We start from the raw sequence: 13,684 nt of genomic DNA on the forward strand, positions 1-13,684 counted from the left end.
TTCCTTCTATCCAGAGATGCTGCCTGTCCCGCTGAGTTACACCAGTATTTTCTGTCTATGACCTGTTTTGAATATGTGGAATGGACTATATAGTCCCATCGAGATCCTTTTGTGAGCACATTGTGACAATGACAGCACATGCCTAACCTGCGTCTCCTATCAGTCAGTCAGTCAATTCTTTACCAGATCAATAAATTATTCCCCCGAGCTTCAACTTTATCACAGTCTCTTCCTACCACTACCTGTCCTTGGAAATACGAAATGCTTTCCGGTTCATAATGCCTGACAAATTCTTGGAAAATCAGTGCGGACTGTCTGGAACAAATGGAACAAGTAAAATAAATTGGATGAAAGCTCGGGATAAACGGATGCAAATGCAGGGAGAGGAGAGCGCATCTTTATGCGTGCTCCGACCCCCGTCAAATGGAAATGGTCAAATAACTCTTATCTATATATCGATTTCAATCGCTGGAACACTTTCGATGTGGCCGCGTATGTTCTTTCCGCTTTCCACGCTAGATGTGGAAACTGCCACATCGATTAGGGACCCTTGTGTTTGCTCCGACCACCGAGGCGCATTGGATAACGGGGTGCGCCAAGCCAACCTACCTTGGAGAGCACCTCCACCACGTCGCCCTTGCGCAGGCTGAGCTCGTCCTCGGCGCTCGCCTCATATTCGAAGACGGCCGTCCAGTACAGGTTAGCGGTGGGTTGTTGCTGCTCTTCCTCCTCCTCCTCCTGCTTCTGTTGCCAGGCTTCCTGCGACGCCCTATCCCCATCCTCGCCCTCTTCTTTCCCCGCCGCTGTGCAGGAGGAGGAACAGTGGGCTGCGGCAGAGGAGGGTGACCTGATGAACACGGATCTGAGTTGCTCCATGGGGAGGAGGGAAGGGCAAAAAGGAAGCGGCGGCGGCGGCAGCGCCGCTCCTCTGCTCGCATCCACTTCCACCTGCGGTTCGGCTCAACCTGAGGATTGGGGGCGGGGGGGGGGGGGGGGGGGGGTGGCAGGGAGGGCAAAATCCCGCTGTCCCGCCCACTCCTCCCTGCAGCCAGCCCGCCGATTGGCGTCACCTCCCCTGCCGCTCCAAAGCGGTCCCCAGTTAGATAGGCCGCCTTTTGCTGTCGATCAGGCAGGAGCTGGCGGGACGTCCCGGGTCCCGGGCATTTGGGCACGGCAAAGGTTGCCAATCGATTCGCGATGTAACCCGACTAACCTGGCGCTCTAGCAGTTCACTGGAAACCGCACTGAATTCGACAAATAGCTGGAAATTCCCCCACGCCCCTATCCATTGTTCCACTAGCTGTGCTCTAAAATAAACGATGCTCAGGCAATTCTTCCTGTCATCTCGATCTGAAACGCAAATGGACCTCGGAGTACCTTGGGAATGAAGTGTGGGAGCTCGGGATCCGATACTGGATCAGAGTGTCATATGATTGCAGCGAACGGATGTGCTGTCCTTTCATTTACCCTGTCCGGACGACTTCAAAATACGCTTAGCAACTTGTGCAGTGCAGTTAAATCAGAATGAGCAGCCTGGTCAATGTTCGTGCTTTTGGCAAGGGATCTGAGTTTACTGGCGTTTGGTGCTTCCGCCCGTTTGTGGAATTAAATAACGCAAATGAATAAATATGTGGATACATCGTAAACAAAGGCATGTGCGTCCCGTTAGAAAATTGTTCAGACGGTCAGGTGCTCTAATGAATGTCATCCTGGGCCGTGGTTGGAGCGGATCGAAGCCCCAACAAAGCCGGCAATCTGAGGTCAATTGAGGTAAAATTAAGATTGCATGCCTGGTTTTCGAAATAAAGAATGTAAATAATGCGCAGAGACGCCTTGCACCCGACAGAAAAAGTATAATAGCTGACACAAGTTAATTTCTCTTTTTTTGCTGAAAGATCAACTTAGATTACATTCCTGCACGGTTTGGATATCACAGTGCGTTTAATGCTGTTGAGAGTATTTAACTATTTTAGTACGAAGAGAAAGTGGTAAATGGAATGATTTTATCCATGGCATTTCAGTGAACAAACCTCCAAGGCCAAAAGCAGTGCAGAAGACTGCATTATCAATCTATATTTAACGTGTCATTTTGCAGATTTTAAATAAACTAAGAAGGCGAAAAGTTCATGGAAAAAAGCCACATGACACGTTTGTTACAGATTGGTTTATAGCTCACATGCTTTGATGAGTAATTAGTCACGTTTGCCCTGTCGAAATTTAATTTTGATACTAAATATCTTTGAGTTTAGACGTACAATGAGAAAGCGATTTTATACTGACATGAGTGCTAGAAATTGAGAGAAACCGGTGATGGATATACCAGAATTAGGCAGGCAAATGGATAAACATGTACTGTATTGACAAGCTTTTTTTTTAAAATGATTTTTTTTGTGTGGGGAAGACAGAATAGGACACTCCAAGATGACACATAAATATCAAGTTAAGGGGTTGAAATGTGACAGATGGAGTTCAATGTGGGGAAAATATAAGATCTGTATTTAACAAAGCTGAATCAGATTATTTTCTAATAGGAAGGGCACTGGGAACTGTGGAAGAACAAAGGGATTTAACTATCCATATATAGAGGTCAATATGTGAATCAAAAAGACAAATGGCACTTTAGCTTTTATCTCAAATAGATGGAAGACAAAGGGCTGCAGTTGGAGAGGATGATAGTCAGACACCATCTGGTATATTAAATTATGTTCTATGCACCACAGCTGGATTTGCCTGGTTTGATCTGCTGCACTGATACTGAGGACAAAAGGTAAAACACTGAAAACGTAAGCACGGCATAGTGATATTCCCTTGAATATATAAGTTAGTCAGTGGCAGCAGTAACAATGCCTTAATTTAAAAATGATCCCTGATAGCATCTGAGGGGTAACTCAGTAATTCAGTGTTGGACTTGACACATCTGCAGAAATTCTATATGTTTTGCATGAGGGAAAGTGACTTTCAGGAGAGGGTAATTTTCCCTTTCCTGTCCTCACATTATTCACAGTTACGATGCCAGACATTTCTCTTTTAACCAATCTTCCATGTGACAGTTTGATTGACACTGACATTGATTGATATCAAAGATATCAAAAAGATGAAGTAATTCAACAGGACAGGCAGCATCTCTGGAGAGAAGGAATGGGTGAGGTTTCAGGTCAAGATCCTTCTTCAGACTCAAACCAGCATCTGCTGTTCCTTCCTACACATTGATTGATGTCTACTTTTACCAACTAAAAACACCACTGTCATATCTACTTCCACTCCCATCATTGGCAGTGCACTCCAGACACCTGCCACTGTGAAAAATAATTGCCCCGTACATCATCTTTAAACTTTCCTCCTCTCACTTTCAAATAGTCTATGCTATCTATGCCTTTCATTATTTCAACCTCCAATGCTTCAGAGAAAATAATCCAAGTGTCCAACATCTCCTTATAGTTAATACTCTCTTAATACAGGCAGTATCCTGCTAAATTTCTCTGTACCCTTTCTAAAGCCTTTCTGTAATGTCTGACCAGGGTTATACACAATTCTCTAAATGTGGTCTTATGGTGAATCAAAGAGATCTTTGTTGTTGAAGCACAGAGAACACACACGCGAATGGGGGAAGGTTGACCTCAATACCTATACTAGAGCACACCCCTAAACCTCATGACAACTCCTTCCCGCCATTATCCAGTCACGTGACCCTACCCCTGACTGCCGAGGGTTTTTATAGTAAGTGGCTTATCCACCGAGTAGTGGCACAGAACCCCCCCCCCCCCCCCCCCCCCCCCCCCCCCCCCCCCCCCCAGAACCGGAGGCACAAAACCAAAAGGGTAGACGAACGAGGCATTGCCCCCCGCATATCCGCCAACAGAGATTGGGCCCGGAGGAAATCTGTTCCCAGCAACGGCTGGGAAACGTCGACCACCGTAAAGGTCCACGTAAAATGGCAGGAGCCAAAGATGAGCGGGATCATGTGAACCCCATACATCTGTATGGGGCAGCTTTTGACTGCAGTCAGAGAAGGCCCCCACTTGCCAGAACGAGCGTCGACCACCGACGGGCGTAAAACGGCAACATCCGTGCCGGTATCAACCAGGAACCGTCGTCCCGAGGGTCGATCCCAAGCGTAGAGGCGATGTTTCAGGCCGACCGCCGCAGCGACTACTGGCGGCCGGCCCAGGCATTTCCCAGATACGAGCAGGGCAGGTGGCACTGACGGGCTGCAGGACCCCAGCACTGGTGGTAGAAACACAACTTCCCCTTACCGGGGCCGTTCGAGACAGGCGGCGCAGCTGACCTCCCGGTGGACGCAGGGCCTGGTTTCTGGGCACCGCCAATACACGATTGATCGAGCCACCACCCTGCTGCTTGGCTTGCCACTGCTCGATCGCACGCTCCGCGAGCCACAGGGGGTCTGCAAAATCTTCACCGGAGAGCAGCAGGCGGATGTCGTCCGGCATCTGCTCCAAGAAGCCATGTTCGAAGAGCAGGCAGGGCTGATGACCGTCCATGAGGGAGAGTATCTCGCTCATGGACCATCGGCGAGGCCGCCCATGTGCATGAGCCATGCTATGTGGTCCTGGCGGCTGAGCCCAAAGATCCTCAAGAGCAGCGCTTTAACGCCCTCGTATTTGCCCTGATCAGGCGGCGCGCGTTCGTAAGGGACCAGGCGACCGGCCGTCTCCTGATCCAACACGTCGACCACATAGTGCCTGGTGTCATCAGCCATGATGCGTTGAACATGAAACTGGGCCTTGGCTTGTTGGAACCACACCTGGGGCTGCGATGTCTAGAACACGGGCAGCTTTAGAGAGACCGCTTTCTGCTGGGCTGGATTATCAGCGACCTTGGGCTGTTGAGGTTGATTGTTGGCTGCAAACATCGTTTAAATCCAAAATTACCGTTTTGGATCGTCGGGGTCACCAACATGGCGGGCGAATAAGCAAGACACGCGTGGTGAATCAAAGAGATATTTATTGTTGAAGCAAAGAGAACACACATGCGAATGGGGGAAGGTTGCCCCGGGGTTCAATACTTATACTAGGGAACACTCCTAAACCTCGTGACAACTCCTTCCCGCCATTTCCCAGTCACGTGATCCTACCCCCGACTGCCGATGGTTCACATAGTAAGTGGCCTAACCACCGGGTGGCACCACAGTCTAACCAAATTTTTTATAAATCTTGACATCCTGAATCATATATTCAGTGCAGCAACTGATTAAGGTATGTATACACTCTATCCACATTTGTTGGTACTTTAAAGGAGCTCTGGACTTGGACCGCAAGATCTGTGTTAAGCATATTGCTATGAAGCGTATACTCTCCCCAAACCTTATACATGCATGGATTACACTTCACTTGCCACTTTTCCGCCCATATCTGTACCTAATCTATATCCTGCTGGATCCTTTGGCAGCCTTCATCCCCATCTGCAAGTCCCGCAATTCTTGTGTACTAATTCAGATCAGGATGGCTTTAGCTTGTTTTTGCCAGGTCAGTACAGGCTTAGTAGATAGTTGTGCCATGACTCATGCCACTGCGAGACAATTCTGAGACCTTTTCTGAAATTCTAAAAATGCAGTGTCTGGAAAGCCATAAGATGATTCAACAATCTCAGGATAATGTGAAACATATCAAGATTGTACAGTTACAGAGAGGGAATTTTGTAAATTCCATTCACGCCACCATTGTACTTGAAATAAAGCATTTCTATTGAACTTAACATGTCCAAATGATTTGATTGATGGTACTTGAAAGGGAATGGAAGTAAATGATATTTGAAAATATGTAAGAACTCTGTTGGCTGAAAGTCTATTTCCAGATAGTTACTGCATTGCTGTAAGTGTCCGAGTTTGATTTGTTGATTAACAGATTGAGAGTGTAGCTGGAAAGTACAGTGTTTATTACCCATCCTCAATTGGCTTTGAGAAGATGGTGGTGAGCCACCTTCTTGAACATCTGGAGTCCTTTTGGCAAAGGTACTCTCACAAAGTTGTTGCGTTGGGAATGCCAGGATTTTGGACCCAATGACAACAGAATGGCTACATATTTTAAAGACTGATAGTGGGTAACTTGGAGAGGAAGTTCTTATCTGCCTGCGTTTTTCTTATCGGCCTGCAGCTCTTATCCTTCTCAATGAGGAGGTGAAGGATTTGCAAATTGTTGTACAAATTGTCCTATTTTCTTGATCACTAAATGAGAATAGAGGTGGTCACGAGTTTGGATTACTTAATGCCCAGCACACCTCCACAGTTTGGTCAGTACTTGTGGAGAGATGATTGTGTTGTATCAGAATATTCCTAATGGCAGAATATTCATATTCCTAATGGCAGAATTACAGTATGTGCAGTAAAAAGTTCTAAATTATTAAATATCTGAACAAAACTACTGGAAGAAAAAAATTAGCGATGTGTTTGGAAATAGAAGCTGATATTTCCAGCCATACAGCCAGTGGAAAGCTAATCAATCACTAGATTTACACCATATTGAACGATACTTTTATCTAATTAGGAAAACTGCTTGAGAGGTTCTGTAATAATTTGTAAATTTAAGTAGAACGCATTATTCATTTTGACTTTAGATAATGTCTATCTGCAACTTTGCTTAATGGAATGTGATTGTGAAATAAATAAAATATTATCCAAAAATAATGACATAACCTAACCACACAATTAAAATGTTTGCTTAGTTTAACCAGTTCTCTCAATGTTTTTGATTGAACTCTTTTTGACAAGATGAATGGTTAGTTGTCTGCATCTTGGAGCAATGTTCAACTTCAAATTCACATTTATTGTCATGCACCAATTGGAATAGTGAAATTTGAGTTACCATACAGCCATACGAATAAAAAGAACACAATACACAATAGATGAAAGACAATAAAGTTCAGTCATTTTCTTCTGTGTTCATCCGTGGTTGGGGCCTAGAACCCTCCGTAGTTGCCGCTACTGATGGCCCCATATACAGGCCCTCTCGCCGGGATGATCGAAACTCCGGTGTCGGAATGGATCGGAACACACTCTACAGCTTGGAGTTTACGAATCGGCTGCTTCTTACCGGAGACCGCGGCTTCCGAGACCACAGGCCCTGCTGGACGGAACTTGGCAAGGGATCGCCACACACCACGATGTTAAAGTCAGCACCGCGTCCGCGGGTAGAAGTTCCACAGTCCACAGCTCCACGGTGTTAAAGTCAGCAGATTCTACACTCCGGAACTCCAACCCTGGCGATCACCAGCAAGGGATCGCCCCGCTCTCCGATGGTAATTCCGCGCTGTGCCTGCTGCTGAAGCGCTGGGACGATCTCCGGTAGGAAAAGCCGCGCCAATCCAGTTGATGGGCCGGTGGGGGGGAAGATGCAACAAGGAGAAAAGATGCATCTCCTTCCAGGTAAGTGACTGATAAATGGTTTCCCCCTATTTCCCCCCCCCCACCACCCCCCACATAAGACATACTAAGAAACATTAAAACATACATTTAGACACACTAAAAATAACAAAAAGGGTGAAAGGACTAACAAGATGCTGGCGAGGTAACCACTGCGGTGGCGCCACCCGATGGAGATCCCGACTTGAAACGTGACCTGTCCATGTTCTCCAGAGATACTGCCTGACCCGCTGAGTTACTCCAGCACTTTATGTCTTTTCTTGAAAAGATGACATCTGGTTTCCTCAAACAAATTGTTAATCTGAAATGCAGGGGCCCAAACACCTGTCGTACTCCACTGGTTACAACCTGTTAACCTGAGGAAGGTCGATTGCTCGTCCCGTGGATCGGGAATCGGAAGATGGTGGTAGGAGACAGCGGTGGACGCTGGACAAAGAGCCTGGTGAGAAGTACCGGGGGGTGATATCTTCCGCGCCCTTGAGGTCGGCTGCGGGAGGCGCCCCCTGGGGAACGAGGGCTGAAGAGGCCCAGGCATGCAGAGGGACATCGGATTGTGGGACGACAGAAATGGAGGCAACGGTTGCAATGGGCTTAGTGGCCAGCACCAGCTGGGACTGTAAAATGGCGCCAAAATTATGCCTCTTGCATATGGACTCAATGGGTTGTTCAGTGCCGACTGTACTGACCGGGGCAATTGTGCTTATGTACGGGGATAGTTTTGCTGACCTGTATACAAGAAATGGATTTCACTGTACCTGGCACATATGACAATAATGAAACCATTGATCTGATATTGGATGACATTGTTCAATAATTTCAGCCACTTACCTCGACGGAGATGCAATTTTTCTACGTGTCGCATCTCTGTCCCCCCTTTGCGGCCTACAACGTGGAGTGGTGCGCCCTTTCCTGGAGACCGGCCTGGAGCTTCTAGCCGCGGGAGCTTCAAGGCAGAGAAGGTATAGCACGGACTTACCATCGCAGAGCGTGGGATCTTTTGCTGAGGATCACCAGTGTCTGAGCTCCGAGGGGCCTGTGGACTCTAACACTGTGATGCAGCGGTCTCCGGTAAGAAGCGGCCGACTCGGGAGATCCATGTCGCTGAGTGTTCCGATCCGTCAATGACAACTGAATGTCCATGATGCTGCAGTGCTTTGAGAGTTATTTGGTTATGAAGCGTATCAACTCCAATCTTAGCAAGGACCTGGGCCCTCTACAATTTGCCCACCACCACGATAGAATAATTGGGGATGCAATCTTGCTGTCTCTCCACTCTACACGGGACAATATGAACATATATGTCAGGCTAGGCTGAAGTCTGAGTCTAAAGAAGGGTTTCGGCCGAAACGTTACTTATTTCCTTCGCTCCATAGATGCTGCTGCACCCGCTGAGTTTCTCCAGCATTTTTGTGTACCTTCGATTTTCCAGCATCTGCAGTTCCTTCTTGAACAAATATGTCAGGCTGTTGTTCATAGACTACAGCTTGGAGTTCATCACAATCATCCCCTCCAAACTTGTTATCAAACATGGAGAGCGGGGTCCATGTTTGATAATGCAACTGAATTTTCCTGAGAGTGGTAAACACTGCCCAGTCCATCGCAGGTATTCATCTCTTCACTATTGAAGGGATCTAACAGAAGGTTCTGCCTCAAAAAAAGCTATTCAGCATCATCAAAGATCCACACCACATTGGCCAGGCTCTCTTTTTGCTCCAACCATTGGGAAGAAGATATAGGAGTCTGAAAACCATGACTGCAAGGTTCAGGAATAGCCTCTTCCCAACAACCCCAACACCACACAACACTGACCACCTATGTAGGTTTAGGTTATTTTTTGTATTAGCATTATTGAGTGATTGATTTTTTTGGTTTATTATATATTATCTTTGTGTATTGTGTTTACAGGCCGGTTGTGCTGCTACATAAACATTTCATTGTTCCGTTGTCAGTGCATACAGTACATTAAACACTCCTCTCTTCTTCAAACACTCTTATTCTAGCATGGTCTAGAATTCTCTCTTGGCATCCTTGATAACTTTGCAAAGGTCACATGTAGATTTCATGCACTGCTCGAGACTGTTTGACACGAATGCTGCAGACTTGGACTTCATCCGGGATTGGATCCAACGGTTCATCCATGCTTGTGGAACACTTGTAATGTCTTTGGCAATGCGTTGCTCCACAGACATTACAGAAGGCTGTGATGGCAGGTAATGGGGTATTCACTCCTCATTAAACCTATGGATCTATAGAGTGTAGGTTAAATTACAAAAGATTTGATCTCACTTGAGGTATTTCATAAGCCTCCCCTACAAGCCCAGCGAAGACTCTTTAACTGGATACCACGATTCTGAACTGTTAAAATATGTTTTGTGCTCATAATCACACCAATCAAGGATTACAATCTCAGCCTCTAAAGATAAGAGGGCAATAAATTTGTAAATTATTTAGATCAGACTACTTAAGCATCTGTAGAAATGCAGGTCTAAATCGTGGCATTCCATTATAATGCAATTTAAAATAATATGTTGAGGATGGCTCTATGGCGCAGCAGTAGAGTTGCTGCCTTACAGCGCCAGAGAACCAGGTTCAATCCTGACTACGGGTGCTGTCTGTATGGAGTTTGGACAATCTCCCTGTGACCTGCGTGGATTTTCTCTGGGAGTGCCGGTTTCCTCCCACACTCCAAACACGTGCAGGTTTGGAGGTTAATTGGCCTGGTAAAATTGGAAATTGTCCCTTGTGTGTGTAGCATATTGTTAGTGTGTGGGAATCGCTAGTCTGTGGATTCTGGGCTGAAGGGTCTGTTTCCGCGTTGTATCTCGAAAACTAAAACTAAAACATGCGAGTAATTTGGTTGCCCGCCTTGCATCTCTCTCTGATTACAGTAGAAATGCAATTTAGGAGACACAAAATCCACTGCCACTTTGCTCTCAGCTGTTTTATGTTATCAGACAATATGTACCCTATAATTTGGGGGAATACATGTCAGAATTAGATATGAATTTGACAGGTAAATTGACTGAGGTTATCTTAGGGGTTATATTTTGGGCACACCAGAAGGACAGTTATGATTTCCCTTGTGCAGTACATTCTTATAATTGCCAATGAAGTTGAGTAACTTGTGAAGTATGAAATGTCTTAAATCTAATTATTATAGGTACGGAATAGAATGTGTTTGAGAGCATTGAAGGTCCAGACAGGATCTCAGATCCTACACAAATGTATGATGAGGATTAAATGTTGATGGTGTGTGATCTAATTAAGCATATGAGTTGCATACAAAGCCACCCTTCAATATAGGATAGTCAAGTTTATATGCCGCAATGAACATCCATCCATCCATTCTATATTGCCAGAACCTAAAATAGCCATTGAAAAGGTGGGATTGAAGTCCAGCATTGTTCATCCTCTTCCATAGAATTCTGGCCATGATTTTCATATTCACTCTGTAAAGATGGCTAAAGGGTTGAACATTTGACAAAATACATTTTTATTCAGCTGTCCAAGTTGTATCCTCAGCCTGGATCCAATTGTGGGCCAACATTCACCTTTCTACATGTTTTCAACCCACTCAATGAATGGTATCCCAACTGTGCCAATGCAGTAGAGACTCTTTGCAGAGGAGGTCAATGTCCAGCCCTGTATGCACAGGAGCTTATCACTCTCCCAATCATATCCATTGTATTTTCCTTCAAAAAGGTGGCTGAAACAAATGGAGGTCCAACACAACATTTGATAAGTTTAAGCCTAAGCACTCCGTATTTCTTTAAGGTCATGTGATAGGAGGAGAATTAGGCCATTCGGCCCATCGTCTACTCCACCAATCAATCATGGCTGATCCATCTGTCCCTCGGAACCTTATTCTCCTGTCTTCTCCCATTAACCTCTGACACTGGTATTAATCAAGAATCTATCTATCTCTGCCTTAAAAATATCCATTAACTTGGCCTCCACAGCCTTCTGTGGCAGTAAGAATACGTATTTATGCAGAAAAAAGGGAGCAAGCTGCTGCTGTTTTGTTCCATGACACACTCTCCACTGGTGCTCTAAGCTTTATTCGATTTTATGGCCACATTTTAATCTCTGGCCTGACAAAAATAAGAAATTTGCACAGTTTCCGGTAGGCGGCGCGACTCTCATCAGCAGCGGCCTCTGCAGCCCGTCCGCGTTTTTATTATTTTTTGTCTATGTTTATATGTAGTTTTTTGTTATTTTGTGTGGGGGGTGGGGGGGGGGGGGGGTGGGGGTGGGGTGGGAGGGAGGGGGCAACTTTTTAAATCTCTCCCTGCACGGGAGACCCGACCTTTTCTTGGCGGGTCTCCGTTGTCGTTGGGGCTGCAATGAGGAGCGGCCTCCAACAGAAGAAGCCGGGGACTCTGGTGCCGACTCACCTCACCGTCGCGGAGCTGGCCGAGTCCGGAGCGGGTGGAGCGGTGGTGGAGCGCTGCTGCTGCTGCTGCTGCTGCTGCTGCTGATTCGGAGGCTGCAACTGCGGGTCTGCGGACGGCGGCACCGGGAGCCCGCGGGTCCCTGGAGGGAGACCGCTTTTCAGGGCTCCTGCAACGGCGACTTCTCCCGCCCGAGTTGCGGGGTCGAAGAGCTCCTGGAGCGGGGCCTGACATCACCGCCCCGCGCGGCTTGGAATGGCCGCGGGACTCTGCGAGCGCACGCCGGGGGCTCCAACATCAAGACCCGGTGTGCGATCTCGCACCACCCGGCGTGGCTTTAATGGCCGCGGGACAATCGCCATCGCCAGCCGGGGGCTTTGACTTTGACTCTGACATCAGGGGGGGGGGAAGAGTGCAGTGGAGAGATAAGTTTTTTTTGGCCTTCCATCACAGCAATGTGATGGATGTTTATGTAAAATGTAAATTGTGTTGTGTCTGGGGTCTATTTGTTTGTAAAATAGGGGTCCAAATGACAATTAAATTGACTCTTGACTCTTGATGTAGGCAAGTTGGGTTGAAGGGCTTGGTTACAAGCTGCATAACTCTGTGACATAACAGAGTTAAATTATAAAATGAATGAGCCTTAAGTGGAATTAACATAATAATGAATAGATAACGGAGGAAGGAATATGAACAATGATAAAGTCTGAGGCTAAGCAAGGCTTCTGTGGTCAACATAGGGTTTGCAAAAATTTCAGATTGTCTCCTTAAATACGATAAAGTTCAACTGTGAAATGATAAGCTCAAGGATTTCATTGGACTGAAGGGAATCTGATGAGTCATGCATGTCTGTGCAGGCGGGCAGAGTGGGCCAGCTCTTTGCATGGAATGTCTCAGAAGAGTGATTGTTTAAAAATATTGTTTTTGTAATAATCTGGTCGGCTAGTCTGCTGAGCGGACGGAAACAAAAATTATTTTAAAAAATCACTTTTCTCCATTAAATTGAGAAAAGTAAACCTATTTTAAAATGAAAGAGAATTGTAAAAATGGCCAACAGGTCCATGTCTTCATGTGGTGAGTTGTCACATCACAGTCAATGAAAAGCACCAACTAGAAGTTCCCATTGAAACACCATGGGCAGCGGACATATAAGCAAATACTGTGGACCAGCAATTGACATCTCAGAGTCCTTGGAAGAAAGATCAAATCCTCCATGTCTTTCTCCTCGATAAAAACAGATTCAGAGTGCTTGTTTAGTACCTCACCAATAATCCCTGACTCTGCACAAAGTACTTCTTTTTTTTTTTTTCTTGAGTGACCTTACCTTTTCCCTAGCTACCCTTTTGTTTTAAATGTAGGTATAAAAAGCCTTTTCTTTAATCTGATTCACAAAAACCACTTCATGGCCCCTTTAGGCCTTTGTAATTGCCTAGAGTTCTTTCCTCCTTGCGTTAAATTCAAGATTCAAGAGAGTTTATTGTCATGTGTCCCAGATAGGACAATGAAATTCTTGCTTTGCTTCAGCACAACAGAATATAGAAGGCATGAATACAGAACAGATCAGTGTGTCCATATACCATTATATAAATATATACACACACATGAATAAATAAAACAGATAAAGTGCAAATAAACAGATAATGGGCTATTAATGTTCAGAGTTTTGTTTGAGCCGAGTTTAATAGCCTGATGGCTGTGGGGAAGAAGCTGTTTCTGAACGTGGATGTTACAGTCTTCAAGCTCCTGTACCTTCTACCTGAAGGTAGCGGGGAGATGAGTGTGTGGCCAGGATGGTGTGGGTCCTTGATGATGCTGCCAGCCTTTTTGAGGTAGCGACTGCGATAGATCCCCTCGATGGTAGGGAGGTCAGAGCCGATGATGGACTGGGCAGTGTTTACTACTTTTTGTAGTCTTTTCC

At 45.9% G+C, this 13,684-nt stretch overlaps 1 protein-coding gene across 1 annotated transcript in view; it reads right to left on the reverse strand.

Moving 5' to 3' along the window:
• map3k9 (mitogen-activated protein kinase kinase kinase 9) overlaps positions 1-955 on the reverse strand; it is a 95,105-nt gene extending 94,150 nt beyond the window's left edge. Inside the window, exon 1 of the mRNA XM_055640826.1 lies at positions 610-955. Within this exon, the coding sequence (XP_055496801.1) occupies positions 610-876 (267 nt within the window). The 5' untranslated portion in view covers positions 877-955. The remainder of the gene's footprint in view (positions 1-609) is intronic.
• Between the last annotated feature and the right edge of the window lie 12,729 nt (positions 956-13,684).

Source organism: Leucoraja erinacea, chromosome 9 (genome assembly GCF_028641065.1).
Source record: "Leucoraja erinacea ecotype New England chromosome 9, Leri_hhj_1, whole genome shotgun sequence".
Lineage (NCBI taxonomy): Eukaryota > Metazoa > Chordata > Chondrichthyes > Rajiformes > Rajidae > Leucoraja > Leucoraja erinaceus.